The following is a 22,622-nucleotide window of genomic DNA, read 5'->3' as shown; positions in this document are numbered from 1 at the left end:
CTTCCTCCTGCTGATAGTTGGTTCGCTTTCTGCTCCTTTATGGTTTACTTCTGCAGAACTGCAGCTTTGGGATTTACAGGAAGGGTAAACTCTGGTCAGATCCATCAGTCTTTCTTCTCTTGCTCATCTAAATGCAGGTCAGGTTTTACGGGTCTTTTTTATTCACTCCTACTTTTTATCTCTTAAATTTCCTGCTCAATGCCTTTGAAGAAAAACTAACATGCCTGGTTGTCTCCAGGTTGTTGTGACCTTTCTCAGCTTCCTGGCGTTGCACAGCTGGTTGCACAGCTGTTGAGTCCTGAGATGTGACGATATTCCTTGAGGGTGTTCCTGAGATTTCACATTTATGAGAATGGGCCCGATGTATAGGACGGACATGAGGTCACAGTGACCTTGACCTTTGACTACTATATTTTAAACAGTTCATCTTTGAAGTTAAGGTGACATTTTGTGCCCCATTTGAAGACATTTCCCAAAGGCCTTCCTGAGACATCACATTGACCTTTAACCTGTGGCCACCACAAAATAATCAAACATTTATTGAGTCCAAGTGAACATTTATGCCAAAAATGAAGGAAATCCTCCAGCGGTTTCTTTGTTAGCTTCCCCACATTGGCCTGCTGGTTGCTCAACTGTTTTGAGATTTGATGAAATTTCCCTCAGGGTGTTCACAAGAAGGGGACGGCTGTATGGGACAGACATGAGGTCACAGTGACCTTGACCTTTTACCTTTGACCCCCAAAATCTAATCAGTTCTTCCTTTGGACCAAATGAATGTTTGTGCCAAATTTTTGATAATTTCCTGGAGTCGTAGAGATTCAACAGAAAACAGAAAACATTATGCCTCTGGCAACGGCTGTTGGTGCAGAAGCACAAACAGGAAACAGGGATAATAAGATATCAATTGTGATAGATAGATAGATAGATAGATAGATAGATAGATAGATAGATAGATAGATAGATAGATAGATAGACAGACAGACAGACAGACAGACAGACAGACAGATCCCTTATACACCGTCCACTGACTCCTCCTCCCGTCCATCCCTTATACATCCGACCACTGCAGAGTCATCAGAGAACTTCTGCAGATGTCTTGACTCTGAGTTGTACTGGAAGTCAGTGGTGTATAAGGTGAACAGGAAGGAGACAGAACAGTTCCCTGAGGAGCTCCAGTACCACTGACCACCGTATCAGACAGCACACTGCCCAGACGGACAAACTGTGGTCTGCCTGTCAGGTAGTCAGTGATCCAGGAGACGGTGGACGTGTCCACCTAATTTTCTGGCATCCTGTCTAGGGTGTAGCTTGCTTTCGATCAAAGTCAGCTATAAACGGCTAATAATTGCTGTTGAAGAAATTGCTTGAGCCCTGACCTTAACCTCCTCCAACTCCTTTAGAATAAATTAACTTGTCCTATAATGGGCTGAATAACTTAAACCAAAGCCAACATCTTTTTCTTTCTTGTATAGCCTTTGGTATCCCCCATTCAGCCTTACATTATTGTTATGTCTCAACGTCATCTTGAAATACAGTAAAGACAGTTTGTAAAGATGAAGCCCCAAGTGGGGTCGGGAAATATGGAAAAAGTTGAGCACCCTGTGAACTGGTTGCTGGGTGTTTGTAGACATCTCACCATTTATTACTGATGTTTTTCAATCAGTCTGACATCTGTGGCCATTTTCTTCTTTCCCACAGTGAGCTTTGTGGACTGCAGTCGAGGGAAGGTGTGGTTCAAAGCTGGAGATTCATCTGATTTCGGCGTCAGCGAGGAAGGTGTGGTGTATGCCCTGCGGCGCTTAACCACAGTGGGAAAGAAAAACGCCGTGGTGGTGGTCTACGCTGGAGACCTGCAGTCCAAACAGGTCTGGAAGGCCAGAGTGCATCTCCACGTCCGTCCAAATGGCAGCAACACTGGACCTGAACAGGTAGGAAGAGCAGAGGTCCAGAACTATTCCATGCAGTCCCTCGTATAGTTTCTGCAGGTCACAATGTGTAACCGTGTGAAGCCGTTCAGAGGACGGAACAAAATCACAGCGCAAACGTGACGTAACGGACCAGTGGAATATGAGGGTTATACATTAGTCAATTATAAAAATCATTTTTAGTTGCAATATCAGCCGCTCTAATTTGTCAATAAATGCCATCAATCGCTTGGTTAATAGTACATTCAGTATATTGCATCATATTCAGGCCTGTATTTACAATGAAGTTCAGTTTGAGGACCCAAAACATGACACACGGCAAACATCGATCCTTACTTACAAATTGTTGAAGCAAGGTTGTAAAAAAACAGGCAGGTAAACAAACACAAGGGAGGAGGTGGAGACAGAATCCAGAATAACAAGCAGGACACGAACTGAGAGACAGAAACAGTGTGAAGCAACACAGTGTGGTAAATGAGTGGTGGTGTGGGGTTGGGGGGGTGTATTAATGATAATGAATAATCGTGACTTCACTGACACATACAGAACACGACTGTGTTAACACGTACTTGCATCTGAGTCTGAGAAGCCTGCAAGAGAAACACATACAAAATCTCATCTTTTGGGCTCAGGCGTGAGAGGTTGGCCAAGTGCTGATTGCAGAGACAAAGCAAGTCAAACAGCCATCTGTTAGTTCCATGTTCAACAGTGATAATAAGATCCTCTGCATGGATTCAGACGAGGCGGCGGCTTTGATTGGCTGTTCTTCTAAACAGAGCCCAGAAATCGCTGACACATGCCATATACTTTAGCTGCTAAGAGCATCACTCGCTGCAGTTGGTGAGGGAGAGAAAACACCGAGTGAAAGAAGGTGTCAACAGTCCTTCATGAGGAAAACTCATGAGGAGCAGCCATGGCAGTTAACAGCTAGTCTTTTGTCAGCACTGCTGAGGACAGGACGGCGGCCGTCTGCACATGAACTGGAGACTGAGACAAACAGGCGGCAGGAAAATCCACCTAAATTGAAAGTGTTGTGTCTTTAATCTCCACTAGTTTTAGGAAAGGAATTTTTAATAAATATTTCAGCATGATTTGATGAGTTTTAGTTTTAAAATAATCAGTTAAAGTTAGACCGAAACATTGGGATGTATATCACTGACTGTGTGTGAGATAATTTATATCTAAATAAAAGCTCACTTTATATAAAACAGATATATTTGGAAATTATGAACATGATAAGGTTTTATAATGTCATTATTTTTTATTTTCTACTAAGGATAATTGCAACTTTGCCAAAAGCATGCTGTCTCTGTTTAGCTGGCTCACCGTTGGGGCTAGCCGAACAAGACTTTGTGCCAGTGGACATTTTTGATTTTTAAGAGGAATTTTTGCCAAAAATATCTGTGAGGAACTCCTCTTACAATAATCCAGCCTGGAAGTAACAAACGCATGAATGAGTTTTTCTGCGTCACGCTGAGGAAGGATTTTCCTGATTTTATTAATATTACGTAGATGAAAGAAGGCAGTTCTGGAGATTTGCTTTATATGGTGTCTAAAGGACAAATCCTCATCAAAGATGACTCCAAGGTTTCTCACAGTTTTGCTGGAGGCCAAGACAACGTCATCCAGAGTAACTAAGTGATTACAGAAAGAGTTTCTGAGGTGTTTAGGACCAAGTACAATAACTTCTGTTTTGTCTGAATTTAGAAGCAGGAAGTTTTTGGTCATCCAGGCCTTTATGTCTTTTAGACAGGCTTCAAGTTTTACTAACTGATTAGTTTCATCTGGTTTTATAGAAAGATATAGCTGAGTGTCATCTGCATAACAATGGAAGTTGATGCAGTGCTTCCTGATGACATCTCCTAATGGAAGCATGTACAAAGTAAAAAGTATTGGGCTCAACACTGAGCCTTGTGGAACTCCATAACTAACTCTTGTTTGTCTGGAAGATTCATTGTTGACATGGACAAACTGGAATCTTATCTGATAAGTAGGATTTGAACCAGTCTAATGCAGTTCCTTTAATCCTCGTAACGTCTTCTAATCTCTGTAATAAGATCGTATGATCAATCGTATCAAAAGCAGCCGTTGAGGTCCAGAAGAACAAGTACAGAGACGAGTCCATTATCTGAGGCTGTTAGACTTAGACTTGGACTTTATTAATCCCACAGTGGGGAAATTCAGTTGTTACAGCAGCAAAGAAACACGAAAAAAGATGCACACACACACACACAAGCTATATATACAAAAAACAAATAAATATAAAAGAAAATAAATAAATACGGCTTGGGATGAGTGGAAAAGTGTCAGGTGCTATGAAATGAAGTACGGTGCAATGTTATTTAAGGCTGGTGTTGAACGATCTGACAGCCGTCGGAACAAACGACCTGCAGGTGGCACTCTTTCCTGCTCTGAGGGTGCAGCAGTCTGAAGGAGCTGCTTAAAGCTCCTACAGTCTCATGGAGGATGAGAGGTGGTGTCCATGATCCTGCTCTCCCCCATCTCCTCTATGGAGTCCAGAGGACTGTCCAGGACAGAGCTGACCTTTGACCTCCTGTCCCTCTCTGTTCCTGCACAGCTCCAGCAGATCGCTGCATACAAGATGGCCGCCGCCGCCACAGAGTCGTAGAACGTCCTCAGCAGAGTCCTGCAGACTCTGAAGGACCTCAGTCTTCTCAGCAGTTGGAGTCGACTCTGGTCCTTCTTGAAGACAACATCCGTGTTGTCCAGCCCATCCAGTTTATTGTTGAGGTGAACACCCAGGAATTTATAAGTGTCCACAATGTCCATGTCCAATCCCTGGATGTTCACCGGTGGAGGTGGTGTTTCCTTCCTGTGGAAATCAATCAGCACCTCCTTCTTCTTCCTGGTGTTAATCCAGAGAACAGAACAGGGAGGTGTTCAGGGAGAACAGGAAGAAGGAGGTGTTCAGGGAAAACAGGAAGAGGGAGGTGTTCAGGGAGAACAGGAAGAGGGAGGTGTACAGGGAGAACAGGAAGAGGGAGGTGTTCAAGGAGAACAGGAAGAGGGAGGTGTTCAGGGAGAACAGGAAGAGGGAGGTGTTCAGGGAGAACAGGAAGAGGGAGGTGTTCAGGGAGAACAGGAAGAGGGAGGTGTACGGGGAGAACAGGAAGAGGGAGGTGTTCAAGGAGAACAGGAAGAGGGAGGTGTTCAAGGAGAACAGGAAGAGGGAGGTGTTCAGGGCCCCCGTGCTGCAAACCACCACATAGGACACACAGTTGTGAAGTCTCATACTGTTGGTGAGGTAGTTGATGGTCCATCCAGTCAGGCGGCAGTCCACTCCACCTCCCTCCTGCTCTCTCCACCTCCCTCCACCTCCCAAGGGGTCCAGTGAAGATCTCACCAGGGGGTCTAGTGATCTATCTATCTCCAGAGGACCGGGACTCTCTCCAGGCTGAGGAGGTTCAGAACTCTCTCCTTCACTTTCCTGTCCGCTCTCACGAGAAACCCGTTAGTAACTTTCACCAGAGCTGTTTCTGTGCTCTGTGAACTCTAAAACCTGACTGAAAGTCTTCGTTCCTCTATAAATGATCACATTATTGATTTGCCATGACTTTTTTAAGGGTTTTAGAAATAAAGGGCATGTTGGAAAATCGGTCTGTTTAATTAAAAGCCTAAGCTACATTGAAGTACTTCTGAACAGTTATCATTTCATCCATTTCTTCTCCCATGTTTTGATCATTGTTAAGATGTCAACACACCCTGCACAGTTGTTTTATGTTAAAAGTCTTCCAGCATCTCACTGAAGATCTCTTCCCTGTTAGCTTTATAATGAGAAACATTTAACAACGAATCACTCTGAATTCCAGAAATCAGCTTTGAGCCTAACAAACACACCTTTATATGAGTTGGTTATTAAAATCACACACTCTCCAAAACTCCAGTTCGATTATTGCATTTGAGACAAAAATGACGATTAAATATTTGTATCAGTAAAACAAGACGAGTCCTTTGACGGATGCTGCATGATGCTTCTTTTTTTAATTAAGTTTGTGTTGGTCATAACATAAGAACTCATTATTCTTTTTTATTTATTTTTACATTTATCATTACATATGTGTATTTCATAAATAAAATCAAATGTAATCAAGAGTGCCCCCCCCCTCCACCTATCCTCCAGGGAAGCACTTCCTTTTCCTTATCCTCCTCTGTGAACCCTGCAGTGACACTGCTCAGTAATGCAGATCTGTTGTTGAAGACGACACACACACACACACACACACACACACACACACACACACACACACACACACACACACACGCACACACACACACACACCCCACACACACACACACCCATGGTGACAGGTGGTGGTCATTCATCAGGCAGACTGTAATGAGAGCATTAATCCACTGGAATGAGGTCAGCGATATCCTGAGTCACTGAGCCTTCCCGGCACTCAGCTGCACTCTGTGTGTTTGTGTGTGTATGTAGCCTTGTACACAATGTACACAATGTACACAATGCTTGTTTACTGTCTCTGCAGGTGAAGCCCAGTGATGCAAGCCTGACTCAGCAGGTACCAGAGATCCTGTTTCCGTGGCGCAGCGTGGTTGTCAGAGGCGATGGCACTCTGAGGCGGGTGAAGAGGGACTGGGTCATTCCGCCTATCAACGTCCCCGAGAACTCACGGGGACAGTTCCCTGAGGACCTCGTCAGAGTAAGAGACACACACACACACACGCACGCACGCACACACACACACACACACACACACACACACACACACACACACAGAAGCAGGCCTGTCTTACAGCGGCTGTGAGGACCTTTTACTGACTAAAACAGGAAAACAAGGGAAATGCAGTGATTCACAAAAAAGCAAAGAACATAAAGACACAGACTTCCATGAAATGAATCAGATGTGATTTAAATAGACAACATCAACTAAATGAAGCTCATCAAATGCACAGAAACCAATTTGAGTAAGAATTAGACCACAAGTGACACCTCATGTAAGACTAAATAAAGGATCAGATTTATTTAGGAAATCATTTTGTTTTTACGGCCTTCATATTTGCTTCATATTTATTAGTGATCAGGTTTTCCAAAAACAAAATAAACGCCTATATTAAATGTGTGTTTTCACTGCAGTCTTCCTCGTGTCTCTTCCCTTCTGCAGAGTTTCTCTGCAGAACTGACAGTCAGACAGGATGTGACCTGAGTGAATGAGCAGAACACAGAATCCACCTCTACGTCTCCTTCTATTATTTGCATGATCCTCCTTTTAAATGCATAAGCAATGAGGAGAGGGGCCACGCCCTGCAGACAAACACACAAACACACAAACTGAGAAACACAACACAGTAAATCTGGCCTAAAGTTTTTAAGAGATGTGGAAATATATATTTTCTCTGGCCAGGACTCTTTCTGACTTTTAAACTTCGAGCAGCCGCTCTGAACTTCAGAACATCTGCACTGTTCTCCCGACATCCTGTTTGGAACGGCATTCAAGAGCCAAACTCTTCTCATGAATCACTTCTTGTGTCAAAACAACAGTATAAACTGGAAGGATGAGTCAGTTAAACAGTCTCCAGCCATTTTAAACACAAGGGTGAACAAAATAATGTTTTTCTGACTGCGATGATGAGCGGAGAGTGAAAACAAGCTCTTTGTAGACTGTTCACCGGAGCTCTTCTTCCTCATCAACTTCATCGACCTCCAGCAACTTCTCATCTGCAGTCTACACAACTTTAACTACAGAGAACTGGATCAACCTGACAATACGGATACAATTAAACCTGAACTGATTTGTTAGAATTCTTTCTGAGTTTTTTTAAACATGTGTTTTCCCTCTGCTGCCAGCGTTCCCACAGCTCAGGAGTTTTACAAACTCTTTCCCAGTCAGAAAATTTGATCATTATTTTTGGGCCAATTCCTGGAGTATCAAATATTTTTTTGCATGTTTAAGTTTTAGTTTCCATGTATAAAATGTCATATTTTCCATGTCTGCAGCTGTGACGTTAGTTATGTAGTTATTGTCCGTGTGTGTTTGGTAGCATTCGTGCTCACTGGCAGAAATAAAAAATTTACCTTATCAGGCTGCGAGCTGATTACTGTTATTGTTAGATCAGTTATTTTCCTCTGCAGCCAGTATTTAGACGTGGATTTAATTTGTTTTAATATCGAACAGATGAACGTGTGTCAACCTGTTTTTAACAGAAATGTGTTTGTTTCTTTTCTGCTCAGAACAACGGCAGCATGTTTTTCTGTGAATGACAGTTAATGGAATTTTAGCTTTTTAGTCAGTGAAAGTCAGGAACAAGTCAGGAAGTTTGACATTTGACTTGGTGTGGGAACCCTGGATGCTCTGCTGTGGTGATTTGGACAACGTGCAGGATGTTAGTGGTGCACCGGGCATCACAGTTCACCATGATTTCATCTCAAATCACGTTTCCCGTAGCGACAGCCTCGGGCCCTCACTGAGTGTTCCCCGTGCAAGTCTAAAGTCATCCTGACACATGAGACATATCCAGGTCAAACTCAGAAAGTTTGGCTTCGCTTGGATTTCATTGTATTCTTTAAACAGGCCACCGTGTTTACTGGTAGGAAATATCTCCAAAAATATACCAGCAGCAGTGTGGAATTTTTATTTTTATTTTGTGCAGACATTTTTAATTCAAATTTTTTTTTTTTTTTTTTTTTTTTATCCAATTACTGTATTTACCACATTCCTTGTTGCTCCTTCTTCTACATTTCCTCCAGTAAATTATCTGCTGTACCTTTTCTTTCTACTCTGTCTGTGCTGTAGATCCGCTCGGACCGGGACAAGAACCGGATGCTGCGTTACAGTGTGACGGGCCCCGGGGCCGACCAGCCTCCGACCGGCATCTTCATCATCAACCCCATCTCAGGCCAGCTGTCGGTCACCAAGCCTCTGGACAGAGAACACATCTCCAACTTCCATGTAAGAGACCATGCAGGATATCCCGGGTTATCTTTTAATTATCTGGCTTAACTAAACCTAACAGATGGAATCAGGATAAGCAGTTAACCTGCCAAGTCAACTCAAACATGGACAGGTTTACTGGCAGCAGAGCGGCATATTTTACAAATGTAATGCAAATTATAATTTGAAAAATATGAAGTTAATTCAGGCTTAATAAGCACAGTTGAAGCTGCCAAATGCAGGAAGGACAGCTGGCAAAAAAAAAATCCTGTGTTAATTCAGACCTTAAAAGGCCAATGCTATCGCTGCACCATGATTAGAGCCCGAGTACATCTCACTGCATTTACATTGATGTGTTGCCTGGACGTATTCTCATGCTGCATATGACAGTTTTAGCCTCATTCTATCAGCTGTAACCCTGGTGGTGTCAAACAGACTTACAAGCTTATAAGATATAAATATAAAAAAACAAATTAAAGTGGTAGGTAAGTGTGCTTCCATATCTGATACATACAACAAGTTTGAGGCTTTGGTGCTTCAGTCAGTGTGTGTTGCAGGATGATCTGAGTGTAAAAGAAGCGCTGTGAAGTGGAATCTACATCTGGTGTGTAAAAGAGTTGACAGGGAAAGCTGCAGAGGTTTTCCCGGTCTTTGAACACTCGGACCCTCCTGAGACAAACTCTCACTATCTGTGCATGGAGCTCCATAACATGCTCTAAAACTGTTGATACCATTTTAAAAGTGAACTGATTGGTTATAAGGCAGTTTTTAGTTTTTTACACGTTTTTGATCTGTTGTCAACCTTGCCCTGGAGCGGGTTAGCTCTGGAGCATCAGTTACCATGGCGATATGTTCTGAAAAGAAGTGAACCATCGTAGTGACCCCAAAAAACCCTGAGTTTAACCTGAAGTTAACTCGATAACCACAAACCTCGGGTCAACGTACGTTCGGAATAACACTGACTGATTGTTGTCTATTTTCACTTTGACTGTAGCTTAAAACCCCAAACGCTGTGTTACCAAGAGTCTCATATAGTGGTAAAGAAGGCTGGACGATAAACAAGCTGAAGTTACGAACTCAAACTGTGAAGATAAAGTTAGTTAACAGAATAAAACGTTTTCCTGTTGGTGCAGTAAAAACAGTCTGATTGCAGTTTAGTTTCTAGAGAGGAGCCCGGCTAAGAAAACAGAGAAGATCTGAGTGTGTTGACGGCTGCACACAACTGCACTAGTTTTTCTCTTAATGGTAAATACACGTGTTTGCTTTTTATCCAAGAGTGAGATGACAATATCAGTATCAATATCAAGACTAAATACTGCTCTCATTACTTGAGCCAGGAGCTGATGATCCTGCTGCAGCTTAGAATAAAGAAAAGCTGTCAGACAGAAACAGGTTCTCTCACCAGCACATTATCTCATTATTTTAAATGCTTAGAAGTTTAAACGGCATCGACTTTGACCTCATCTGCAGAGCTACAGTTCACCTGTGTACTCGTGTGAGTTGTCTGGAAAGCTCAGATGGTTGTCATTCGATGGGTCTAAAGATCCAATCACCTCAGCAGCTGCAGTAAACGGCGCAGTATTAATGTAACTCACCAGTAAAGCCTCACGGTCCAGCAACCTTCCATCAAAGTCAGACAAAAACAGACAAGCCCAATATATTTATATTATATTTTTGTATGTCTTTCTTCTTTATACATTAACAAATAGACATTTTAAAAACAATCCTATAGTGCAAGTGTTTTTTTTTTTTTTTTTTTATAGTTTTCGTAAAACATAAAGAAGACTTCCGTTGCCAGAAGAACAGAATGTCTGTTGGCTGTTGTTGAGTTAACGTGTTCTCAGCCAAAGATCTTTCAGTGAAGTTACTCTTTAAATCTTTACATTGAAGTAACTTCAGCTTTAGTTTCTTAAATCTCTAATAAGTTTAATAAGGATTGCAGAAAGGACTTGAGATCACATTAAATGGAATGAAAATCAAGTTTTTAACCATGTTAACTTGGAATTAATTTATAAGCTAATAGATATATTATGAGTCAGACAGTCCGGGTTTTATATGTCACGCACCTGAGGAAGGAGTGAGGCGGAGGGTTGGGTGGAGATAGAAACAGGGACTATCTGCATATTAATAGAAGAAGCACTGAATGATGACAAAGATGCAGAGTTACATCTAAACCACTTGAAAGCAGTAGGGGATTTTTTTTTTGCATGGAAAAACTTCTAAATATGTCATTGTGATTAACAGAGATGAGATTTTAGAGCATTAATCATTAACACGGACTCTTAACCCCCCTACTGGAGTAAAGCTGCTCCCAGTCTGCCTCACCACACCCCCTATATTTTTATTTTCATCTTTACTGACAGTCTCTGCTGGATTTATTCTTCATGCACAGAGATGAAGAAGAAATTCTTAAAAAAAAAATTAAAAAAAAGACATTGAGTGTTTGCTCACTATATCCAACACAGTCACAAACCCTGAGAGCAGTCTCACCTTTTGATCTGTAGCAGCGCTCACAGCTCACAGAGGAGCGGGAATCTGGAGTCGCAGCAGCTGATTTGCATTTAAGCCGTCTGGTGAATATTCATGTGATTGGATGTAGTTGTCAGAGCTCGGAGTTGGGATTGGTCTGCATGTTTATTCATGGGGGAGGCTTTGGACCCTTCAGAGCCGCATACAGATGCTTCATACACAGTAAAGGAATGGCTTCTCAGGGCTGATCAATAACTACAGTCAGCATCTTGACCGTATTATGCTAAATAAAAACATATGAATAACATCGATTTTGGTTTTTAAAGTGGCTTCATGTTCGCTGTAAAGATTTCTCTTTCAGTTGACTTGATATTCAGATGATTTTTAAGGCTAATAATAATTACAACACATTCTGTTGTGTAGCTTCTATACTACACCGTAACACATGCTTATGAAGAATCAGCAGCACTTAGCCAACCAAACATCAGCTCAGTGGATGAAGTCAAGGCTGCAGACCTGCCTCTGAAGGACTTCTTTCATATCTGCCTGACACTTAATATTGATGACAGTGTTTTCATCCATCATCCTGACTGATAGACAAGCTGAATATCAGTACAATGTGGAATAGAGGACAGAGCTGTGAGCTTAGGAGTTCAGCAAAACAAAGTCAGACAGAAGCGTTATATTTTGTGCGAAATGCTTTTGGTAGTGAAATCTTGGAGCCACAAACATCAGCAGACTTTCTATCTTATCTGTTGGTTCTCTCCGACTGATAACTCCTTCAACTCTTGCTTGCTGTCGGCTGTGCAGCAGCTGGACTGCAGCTGAATCAGAGTTCAGGAGACTATCGCTGTTTTCAAATGGGGTCGTATTTACCGCGAAAAGAGTCCCAATGAATGGCGCCCTCTTGTGGTATTCACCACGTCGGAACTCTATATTTTACAGAAATGTCAGAGGTCATGGGAGTTCATGTTTGGTTGGATGTTAAGCTAATATATTGTAATTTTAGTCGTGTAGAGTTTGTCTTCATAACTTAAAATAGTAGCCAACGTCTGATGAAAATGTTGATCTTCCCACCGGCCTCATCTTTTCCCTCTGTGACTTTGTATTTCCTGCATTATGTCACCTGTTAGCTTAATAAATTCTTGGCCTCGGTAGCTTCTAGACGCCATCCACGTGACATCATCAATACATTTCATTACATTACATTTCATTTCATTTAGCTGACGCTTTTATCCAAAGCGACTTACAATTTCAGTTTGGCCTTTCGCAGCCGCTCACTCACAAGAGCACAACCAAGTTTTTTTCCAACCACACTTTCCTTTTTGGTTGAGGTTGAGTGTTGTTTCATTAGTTTATAGATCTCTAGTCAATATCTCCACTGGTTCCTTTTCTTCTTTTATGAACTTTCTGGTTTTACCGTGGGTTTGATTTTTGTGCTAAATTCCCTGAATTTATTGTCATTAAATCTTCTCTTGACAAGGAAATATGTTCACCTACATCTTTCAGAGCCTTCTTCACTCGCTGTGTTTTCAATATAAATGATTTCCGTCTCCACAGATTTGTTCCCCTCAGTTAGAAGCTTGTTTCACATTTTCTTTAAACTGTTGGTCAACGAGCTACCTTTGATATCTCGAGAAGAGATTTTTCCCTTTTTCAACCTCATTATTATGCTCTTCACTTTGGTCTAAAGTGAATCCTCTCAACTCTCAGTCACCTCAGAGCCATATGTGAGCTCTTCGTTCATAATGATGAAACAACAAGCAGCTGACCAAGAAACTTTTATTTGCCAAGTAAATACATACATAGTGTAAATATATATATACTTCATTTTACAGTATGGGCTGCTCTTATATTTTTTTTGACTGTTGTTTTATTACTTTCCTGTATCTATAAATGCTGCTGTAGCGAAAAAAAAAATTCCCCTTGTGGATTAATAAACTATCTATCCATCTATCTATCTATCTATCTATCTATCTGTCTGTCTGTCTGTCTGTCTGTCTGTCTGTCTGTCTGTCTGTCTATCGATCTATCCATCTATCCATCTATCTATCTATCTATCTATCTATCTATCTATCTATCTATCTATCTATCTATCTATCTATCTATCTATCTATCTATCTATCTATCTATCTATCTATCTATCTATCTATCTATATCCCCTGAGATCTGACCAAGCGTTGAACTCATGTTGTTGGACCTTGTGAAAAGAAGCTCTTCTAAGAAAAGAAAAAAATTATAGTTGTATTAATATTAATATTTAGCTGTGTGTTTTCAAACTGGGAAGGAAACCATGTCTGTGCATTTTATTTTGATGTCAAAGTGTAATTTTGATGTAATTTGTGGAGTTTTAAGTGAGTTTGTTGTGTTACAAGTGCAGGAATTGAAAAGAAATTGCAAGTGGAGAAAAAAAAAAAGAGATTTTTTTTTTTTTTTTTTTAGCACTCTAATAAACAATAATGTATGTAAACTTTTCCTGAGATAATAATCCTGTTGTACGTCACGGAAGTATTTTGAGTTCTAATCGTTTATTTAATATTTAATTTAATTTAGAGAACCATCGGGGCTCAAAGTTCCTAAAAGCTGCTGAAAGGTCCTAAAAGCTGCGTATGTTTCCAGAACAGAGCGTCTGTGACTGGAATATAGAAACAAGGACTACATCAGCTGTCAAAATAAGAGCTTTAGATGCTGTTTAATTCATGTTCATTCAACACATAGACCTGCTTGATGAAACAAACAAAGAGACGTCTCTGACAACTGGACGTGTGGAGAAAACTCATTTAACATCCAGTAATATGGACTCACTTCCTCTGATCACAAACACTTAATCACATCATTTTAATGTGAAGAACACATTTCCCACAAACCCCTTCATTTCCTGTTTCTCTTCTTGTTCCGGTTTCCTCCTGTCAGAGTATAATTTGGAGATGAAAACAGCAGCAGAGACTTTCTGGTTGAAATGAGGAGTTATTCGTGTTGATAAAGAGAGATTTGCTTGAAAAGATTTACTTTGCGCCGTTAATACTTTCAGCACAACTTCTATTAATGACATTGTTTGTGGAAAAATCCCGGGAATTCAAAAAAAATTGCAAGCACCCGCAAAAATTGTGGAGTTTGCTTGAATTTGCATGCATTATTTACGATTTATGATTTCCTGGAAGGGCTGCTTATCTCAAACCACTTCAGGCTGCTTTAAAGGGCCAGCGCCTGATCAGTGTGTTCTGTGCACAGTTGCGTGCCCATGCTGTGGACCTGAACGGGAATCAGGTGGAGAACCCCATCGACATCGTCATCAACGTCATCGACCAGAACGACAACCGGCCAGAATTCACACACACCATCTTCAATGGCTCCGTACCTGAGGGGTCCAAGCCCGGTACACACACACACACACACACACACACACACACACACACACACACACACACACACACACACACACACACACAGAGAGTTATATAACTCGTGGACTTAGTCCTTCTTCACTGCCATATGTGTTTTGACTTGCTGTGTCTCCCTGCAGGATCCTTTGTGATGACAGTCACAGCAGTGGACAAGGATGATCCAAAAACTGCCAACGGGATGCTGCGATATAAGATTCTCTCCCAGAATCCCCAGAGCCCCTCCTCCAACATGTTTACCATAAACAACAAGACTGGTGACATCATCACTGTGGCAGCAGGCCTCGATCGGGAGGTATGTGTGTGGACATTTTTAAAGGTCATTTCTGAACCCACATGAAGCAGCTACTTCTGAATGTGGCTGCAGCCTGCAGTGTTTCTCAGCTTAGAAACAGCTTGTAGCTTTTTTTTTCCCTCAGTAATATTCCTCCATCCGTAGATCCCCCAGAATTCCGTCTGTTCTGTGGCCATGCTTTTTGCACGCCAGCATACAAAGATTGATGATTGGACAGTGGTGATCTAAACTTCGTGCATGTTTACATTTTACATTCTTAACAAACAGTTAGAAAGATGTAAATCGTGTTTAAATATATATTCATTAAACGTGCTTCCCACCAGTTCCTGAAAGATAATTTTAGAAACACTGAATGAGTTAAAGTCTTCCTTTTATACACAGATTGAATTGTAGATAGTTTTTTTGCCATAAAAATTGTTATTGTCTTTTGGAAGGTAGAAAGGTGATAGGATGTGGAAGTGTGTGAAACCCCTCTCTGACTGATTCATCAGCAATAATCAGCAACCATCAGTGATGTCATCAACCATCAGTTATGTCATCGTTGGTTTGTGAACGTTATGAATCCTCCAGTTCAGATTCTGTCCGTCACCATCTTGTTAGTTCGGAGCGGTTTGGAGCAGGAAATGACCATATTTGGAGGAGCTGGGGGAGGAGCCAGCGGTGGATCTGACTGATCTGATCAGAAACCTGACGATACTATGTCCCGCCCACCGATAGCTGTAACCTGACTGCACCACAGGCATGTCAATCAAACAGACATGCCCCCAAAAACAGGCCTTTTTTTAATCTTCTTTTCTCATGAATGAGGGATTATTTTCAGATGGACCTCCAGAAAACTAATAAGAAGGAGTGACTTTAGCTAACAACATCGAGATAACTGATGGACACATTTTATTCACTTTGGATTTGATGAGAGAAGTTGAATGGGAGTCTATGGAGCCGGAGGCTTTTTGGAGCCGACCTCTAGTGGCACTCGCTGGTATTGCAGTTTAAGGCACTTCTGCATCCGCCTAATTTTTTAGAAGTTCTGTCTACTTTTATAGCCAGTCTATGTCTTGGACAGAAAGACAGTCCTCTTGTCAAATGGCTTTAATTCTATTTTATTCCAATTTTCATATTTGCATTTGAACTCAAGCTTGTTTAAAATATATTTTACACCTGAGTAATAAATAATGGATGGTGGTATGTTCTCCTTCTCAGTACCACTGAGCTAGAGTCTGTAAAGAAAAGTTGCTGACCCTCTTTGTTCTGTTCGGTGTGTTTCCAGAAAGTCACCCAGTACACCCTGATCATCCAGGCTACTGACATGGAGGGAAATCCCACGTACGGCCTCTCCAACACCGCCACCACCGTCATCAGGATCACCGACGTCAACGACAATCCCCCTGAGTTCACCACAGACACAGTAGGTTGACACACACACACACACAGACACAGACACACACACACACACACACACACACAGACACACACACAGACACACATACACACAGACACACACACTCATACACACACACACACACACACACACACACACACACACACACACACACACACACACACTCACTCACTCACTCATGAAATGTACTGGCTCTAAATCAGGCGATCCACTGTTCTTCTAAACGGCACAAAAGCTGGCTGAGTTTTTATTGGCAGATGTTTGAGGAGTGGAGCGCCAATGAAACATCCAAATATTTGTCCTCCTTTGTTAAGCTGAAGGAGTTGGGCAGGAAGGAGCCGTGTTTGTGGGAGATGTGTTATTTGTGTTTACCGTGATGTTTACCAAGGTGTTCCTGTGTTCACTGTTGAGTTGTGTTAAAAACGCTGCAGAGCATTAACGAGTCTGTGACTTTTTTCAGTTCTTCGGGGAGGTTCACGAGAACAGGGTGAACGTGATCGTGGCCAACCTGACTGTGACGGACAAGGACCAGCCTCACACGGCGGCCTGGAGCGCCGTGTACCGCATCATCGCCGGGGACCCCACGGGACGCTTCTCCATCCCCACCGACCCCACCACCAATGAAGGCCTGCTCACCGTGGTCAAGGTGGGGTTCACACACACACACACACACACACACACACACACACACACACACACACACACACACACACACACACACACACACACACACTGGGATACATTCTACACAAGTATATATCTGCTGAATTTAAAATGAGGCTGTGGCACAAAAGAAATTAATTTAATGAAAAATATCAGCTTTTTTGTAATTTCTAAATTAAAAAATATATTTTCCTGACTTTTACAGTAAGTATGTTCTTAATAGACTCTGAAAAGGTTTTTGTGCCATATATTAGAGGTATTTAATGGTGCCAGTAAAAATACCATTGCTTTTAAGGGTTAAATCAGATGAATGGTGGAAAGGAGAGGAATGAAGTGGAAACATTAACTGGTGTCGGCCCCTCCACATCTTTGAAACCAATTAAAGAACCTTAAAATCAATTTATGAAATTGAAGAAAGATATGATTTATTTTCTTGCGACTCAAGAATCTTACAGCTCATTTCAGAGTAACTAATGGTTTCGACAACACTGACTGACTGCCACAATAGAAAAAGACAGAAATCTGGATATCCATAAGTTCAAGCCACATTTCATTTTGCAGTTTTGTTTACTTACAGACAGAAGATTTTAAAACTGGTCACTGATGCTCCCTCATATCAGTTTGAGGTCTTAAAGTGTAAAATCAATGGCTGCATCATCATCACAACTAATATGATAAATTCAATGGACGAAGATTATTTTCAAGTTGGATCTATAAGATGTCTTGGGGGGGGGGGGGGTTCTTGGCCGAGGAAACTAGTCTTTTTTCTTTTTGTTCATTTTATGACTTCAATCAGACAGTTTACAGTCGAGAGAGGACAGGAAACTAAGGAGAGAAATGGTTAATGACATGTAAGTAAGGCCCTCAACGTGATTGCAACATCACATCTGCTGTACACCTGAAAGGAGTGAGCAACCTGACACATTCAGAACAATTCAATTTGATTTGATTTATTTGGGCACTTTACATTGTTAGTTTAACCCCTAGAACCCGATGAACACAAAGTGCTGCCAAATTACCAACCTTTCTTCTTGGTTGAACAGCGAGTCTTCATCAGAGAGATGCAGTGCATATCCTGTCAGTCGTCCGTGTGACGATGCGTTGCAGAGAGATGTTTTGGACATGAGGCACTGCGTCCATCTCCACACCTCTTTAATTGAATAATTCCCAATTTCCGAATCGCTTCACAACGTACTGTACATAAAAAACAGCAGAACACAGCAGAATTTACCCTTTCTGATGAAACCGCTCGTTTCACTGTACGAGAGTTTTCAGATAATCTGGTTTTGAAATCACAGCTGACTTCTGTACTGTCTCCAACGTAGAGCTGACATTACATCCCACTTTGTATGAATTTTTTTTTTAAATAATAATGTATTTGTGGTTGTACACTACAGCTGAGTTATCAAGCACATATCACAGGGCCGTATGTCCTGAGAGTGAGTCCTTGTTTGGGCCCCCGGAGTCATTCAGGACATTTATTTTGCAGACATACAGTGTCGCACAAACATGGTTCACATATTTACAGATTCTACACAATGTCCTCGACACAATTATAAGAAGATATCTCTACTGACATATTTTATGGTGAGATACATGTAAAAACATAACAATTTCAAAAGACGAAATTATGTTTTTCCTTGATATAAAGGCTAATATAAAACAACTCAGTATTAGCAAATTAAATGATGAAAGATGTAGATAGCCTAGACTGTCCTGAAAAAGACAGCATGAATGGTTCGCCCCAACAATGACCAAGATATGAGCTTCAAAGTGAAGGTGGTGAAGTCACCCTGAAAACAGCCGAGGGTTCGAAGGGTTAAAGCCTGACAGTGTACAGTCGATGTAAGATTTCTGTGATCATGTCTAAGATTCTACGAAACACTGGTGGGGTGGATTTCACATAAGGTTGACCATGTCCCCCTCATCCTGTCTGTCCCTCCTGCCATCCAGCCCGTTGACTTTGAGCTGACCCGCTCCTTCATGCTGACCGTGGAGGCGGAGAACGAGGTGCCGTTGGCCCGCGGCATCCACCTGCCTCGTCAGTCCACGGCGACGGTCTCCGTACGGATCCTGGACATCAACGAGAGTCCGGAGTTCAGCCCCAACCCCAAGTCCATCAAACTGGAGGAGGGTCTGCCGGCTGGGTCTCTGCTCACCACCTTCACTGCCCAGGACCCGGACCGCTTCATGAGGCAAACTGTCCGGTAAGAAACCTGCTGGAATCTCCGGCAGTCCAAACGTTTCATTTGTAGCACTGAGTTCAAATTATTGTGCAAAAAATTGAAGTATGAAATGTTGAACAGCCTAGAAGAACATTTTAATATCTGGAGGCCTTTTCATTGTGTAAATCAGCCTTTTGTTTATCAGAAAAATTCTGAATTTACTTATATATCTGGCAGCACCAGAGACAAACAGCTGGTACCTGTTCAGCTCTCCAGAATTCCTGGTCCAAAGGGCTTAAAAACTGAGACCAGACAACCCATTTTGTCTCATTTCTGGTTGAATTTGAATGAGGCATTCAGGGACAATCGTGATAAACGAAAGACGTTTAAATTACCAAAATTGTTTTTTTCAGAAAAGTCCTTGTAAAGTTGTCAAGCAGAATCAAAATGCTGATTCAGAGCAGATTCACTTGCATTGTGTGTGCTTGCTTGTGTGTGTGTGTGTGTGTGTGTGTGTGAGTGGGAAGAGATTCACATACTACATGCCACATCTGTCCCAACAGCTTCGCCCACTTCAGGTTCTTTGTCTACACAGCATCAGGGTGTCTGTTTGTTGGAGACTACAGTGAACACACATTTATGATTTTTAAGAAAATGTAATAAATTGAGCCAGTGTTGAGGTTTGAAATGCTGCTCAGTTGAAGACAATGAAGCAGGACAAACGGCACCGTCCTGGTGGAAAAGAGAGAAATCTCCGATAAGAAATGTGACTAAAGGGGAGGTGGTGTATTCGTATATAGTTAATGCAACATTCTGACTTTTTGTCTGTTATTTTTTCTTCTATTTATACAATGCACCTCTTTGTGTAGCTGGTATGCTGTTGGGAATATTAATAACAATCCCACAGGAACAGTTAGGGGTGCTGCCAAAAAATAAGAATGAAATACCTTGAACTGACATGACCATCTTTTCCGTTTTAGTTTTTCATGTGAAATTGAAACTGTATTTTAAAAAAAATTAAAGTTCAAGAGAAAAGGAGGAAAAACATATTTAGTAACTAATATTTAAGGAGGATTTTCCATGGTTATATGAGCTCTTGTTCTTCTTTTGTTCAGATTTTTTTTTTTGCCTTCTCAAATAACAGGGTGGCATATTGTTGTCTGTTCCAGCCCTGAATTTATAAGAAAAAAAAACGCTGATAAGATGTCTGGATTTTTTTCTACAAACATCTTCTTGGCATGTAAATGTATAATAATGTATGATTATCCTGCAGAGCAGAGAGCCAGCAGGACTGCTGCTTTTTGTCCCCATCCCTCTTTTCTTTTACATCCCACTATTTGTTTCTAAATGTAGTGTTCAAGTCTTTGTAGCCTAGCAACAGCCAATGGTGGATGCTCCGTGTGTTCACAAAAAACATGCGAGTGCACATACACACATGCTCACACACATTAGGCGAGTGTATTGTGCACTATAGAGTGGGCCAGCACAGTGTTTTGGTCTCTCATTTGTCTTTTTTGTTGCTTTCTGTTTTGGAGCTGCTCCTCTGTTTATCATTCAGAACTGCCTTTCTTTCTCACCAATTACAAATACACAAAATAGACAATATTTTCTATTCATGGTTTTGGGTTTTAGTCTGCCCTGCTTGCCTTTGTTGGAGTGGTGTTTGAAACATGACTGTGAAATAGAAATGCAAACTTGTGAGTAAATTCTGTTCGATGAATTCATTTCATGGGTTTTTCTAAGATTTATTCTGTTTTATTTTCACCAGAAAATATATTTCTGATACAATTTTCCAGTGTGTTAAAGGTAGAATGATTCCCAGGAAGGATAAATGGATGTTGTGGCTGCCTCATGAGAGTGCTGCAGCCGTCGTCTATCAGCGCCTCGCTGCCTGGCCTGCAGCCAGCGAGGCGCTGATAAAGGATCCTCTCTGTGGTGGCATCTCATGCCGTCTCTCTCTCACTGAACCCAGGTACTCCAAGATGTACGACCCTGCCAACTGGCTGGAGATTGACCCGGTTAACGGACGCATTTCCACCATCGCCATCCTTGACCGAGAGTCTCCCTACATCAAGAACAACCTGTACAACGTGACCTTCATGGCCTCTGATAACGGTGAGACACAGAGGCCGTGCACTGTCCTGCACTAACCCCCCCAACACACACACACACACACACACACACACACACACACACACATACAGAGGTGGATTGTGTTCACAGAAGACCTACTTTGAAAAGCTATGAGCTAATCCTTAGTTAAGTTACAGCAACAGTACAACACAGCTTCACACACTGAGCCTATTTCACATCAAAGTTCAATTCATTACAAATCAGTTGTGTTTATATGGTGCCAAATCACACTATAATTCACCTCAGGGCGCTTGCATAGCAAGGTCAATATGACGAGACAAGTAACCACAGACTGGATATAAAAGTGTTCGTAGCTTCAGGTCTGTAAAATGGTTCTGATTCGGAAGTGTCTTCAGCTGCAATACCAGCGAGTGCCACTAGAGGTCGGCTCCAAAAAGCCTCCGGCTCCATAGACTCCCATTCAACTTCTCTCATCAAATCCAAAGTGAATAAAATGTGTCCATCAGTTATCTCGGTGTTGTTAGCTAAAGTCACTCCTTCTTATTAGTTTTCTGGAGGTCCATTTGAAAATAATCCCTCATTCATTAGAAAAGAAGATTCAAGAAGACCTGTTTTTGGGGGCATGTCTGTTTGATTGACAGGCCTGTGGTGCAGTCAGGTTACAGCTATCGGTGGGCGGGACGTAGTATCGTCAGGTTTCCAATCAGATTGGTCAGATCCACCGCTGGCTCCTCCCCCAGCTTGTCCAAATATGGTCACTTCCTGCTCCAAACGGCTCCGAACTAGTAAGATGGTGATGGACAGAATCTGAACTGGAGGATTCATAACGTTCACAAACCAACGGGTGATGTCACTGTTGACTGCCGCTTGGTGCAGACGTACACTTTTGATGGAGAGCTCTTCAAGTCAGCGAGCAAGCTGCAACTATTTGAGTCTGAGGGGATACTTTTGAGAGAGAATATTACAATAAGAATTTGCGAGAAATAATTCTCGCAAATTGAAAGAGCATGCTCTTGAGTTATGGCAGTAATATACCCCCATAATACCCCGTAGCATGACGGTGAGCTCCCTTTGGGCACTTTCAAACAGGACAAAAAAGCCTAAAAACTAAACGCCAGTATTACCAGATCTTTATTTTTCATATCCATAAATCCCAGATACTGATTCCTATAACTGTTGATGATCTGACCCTTCTTGTAGTGCTGCCATTGGGGCCACTGGAGATCATTCAAATTTCATGGACAGACTGGAGTCAACTATACCTGCAGTAATAATTTCAAAGATTTTGAGTGGTTGTTCA

At 41.7% G+C, this 22,622-nt stretch overlaps 1 protein-coding gene across 1 annotated transcript in view; it reads left to right on the top strand.

The window, feature by feature from the left end:
• Positions 1-22,622, top strand: part of LOC138199057 (cadherin-2-like) — a 108,873-nt gene that overhangs the window by 53,730 nt on the left and 32,521 nt on the right. The window contains exons 3-11 of the mRNA XM_069150966.1: positions 1,699-1,928; positions 6,434-6,607; positions 8,699-8,854; positions 14,537-14,681; positions 14,829-15,001; positions 16,269-16,406; positions 16,861-17,046; positions 19,017-19,270; positions 21,201-21,343. Of these exons, the coding sequence (XP_069007067.1) occupies positions 1,699-1,928; positions 6,434-6,607; positions 8,699-8,854; positions 14,537-14,681; positions 14,829-15,001; positions 16,269-16,406; positions 16,861-17,046; positions 19,017-19,270; positions 21,201-21,343 (1,599 nt within the window). The remainder of the gene's footprint in view (positions 1-1,698; positions 1,929-6,433; positions 6,608-8,698; positions 8,855-14,536; positions 14,682-14,828; positions 15,002-16,268; positions 16,407-16,860; positions 17,047-19,016; positions 19,271-21,200; positions 21,344-22,622) is intronic.

The sequence above is a fragment of the Embiotoca jacksoni genome, unplaced genomic scaffold (genome assembly GCF_022577435.1).
Source record: "Embiotoca jacksoni isolate LCO1_2020_lvr unplaced genomic scaffold, fEmbJac1.0.p SCAF_16, whole genome shotgun sequence".
Lineage (NCBI taxonomy): Eukaryota > Metazoa > Chordata > Actinopteri > Embiotocidae > Embiotoca > Embiotoca jacksoni.
Note: the sequence above shows the minus strand (reverse complement) of the source record. Positions and strands in the feature narration are given on the sequence as shown.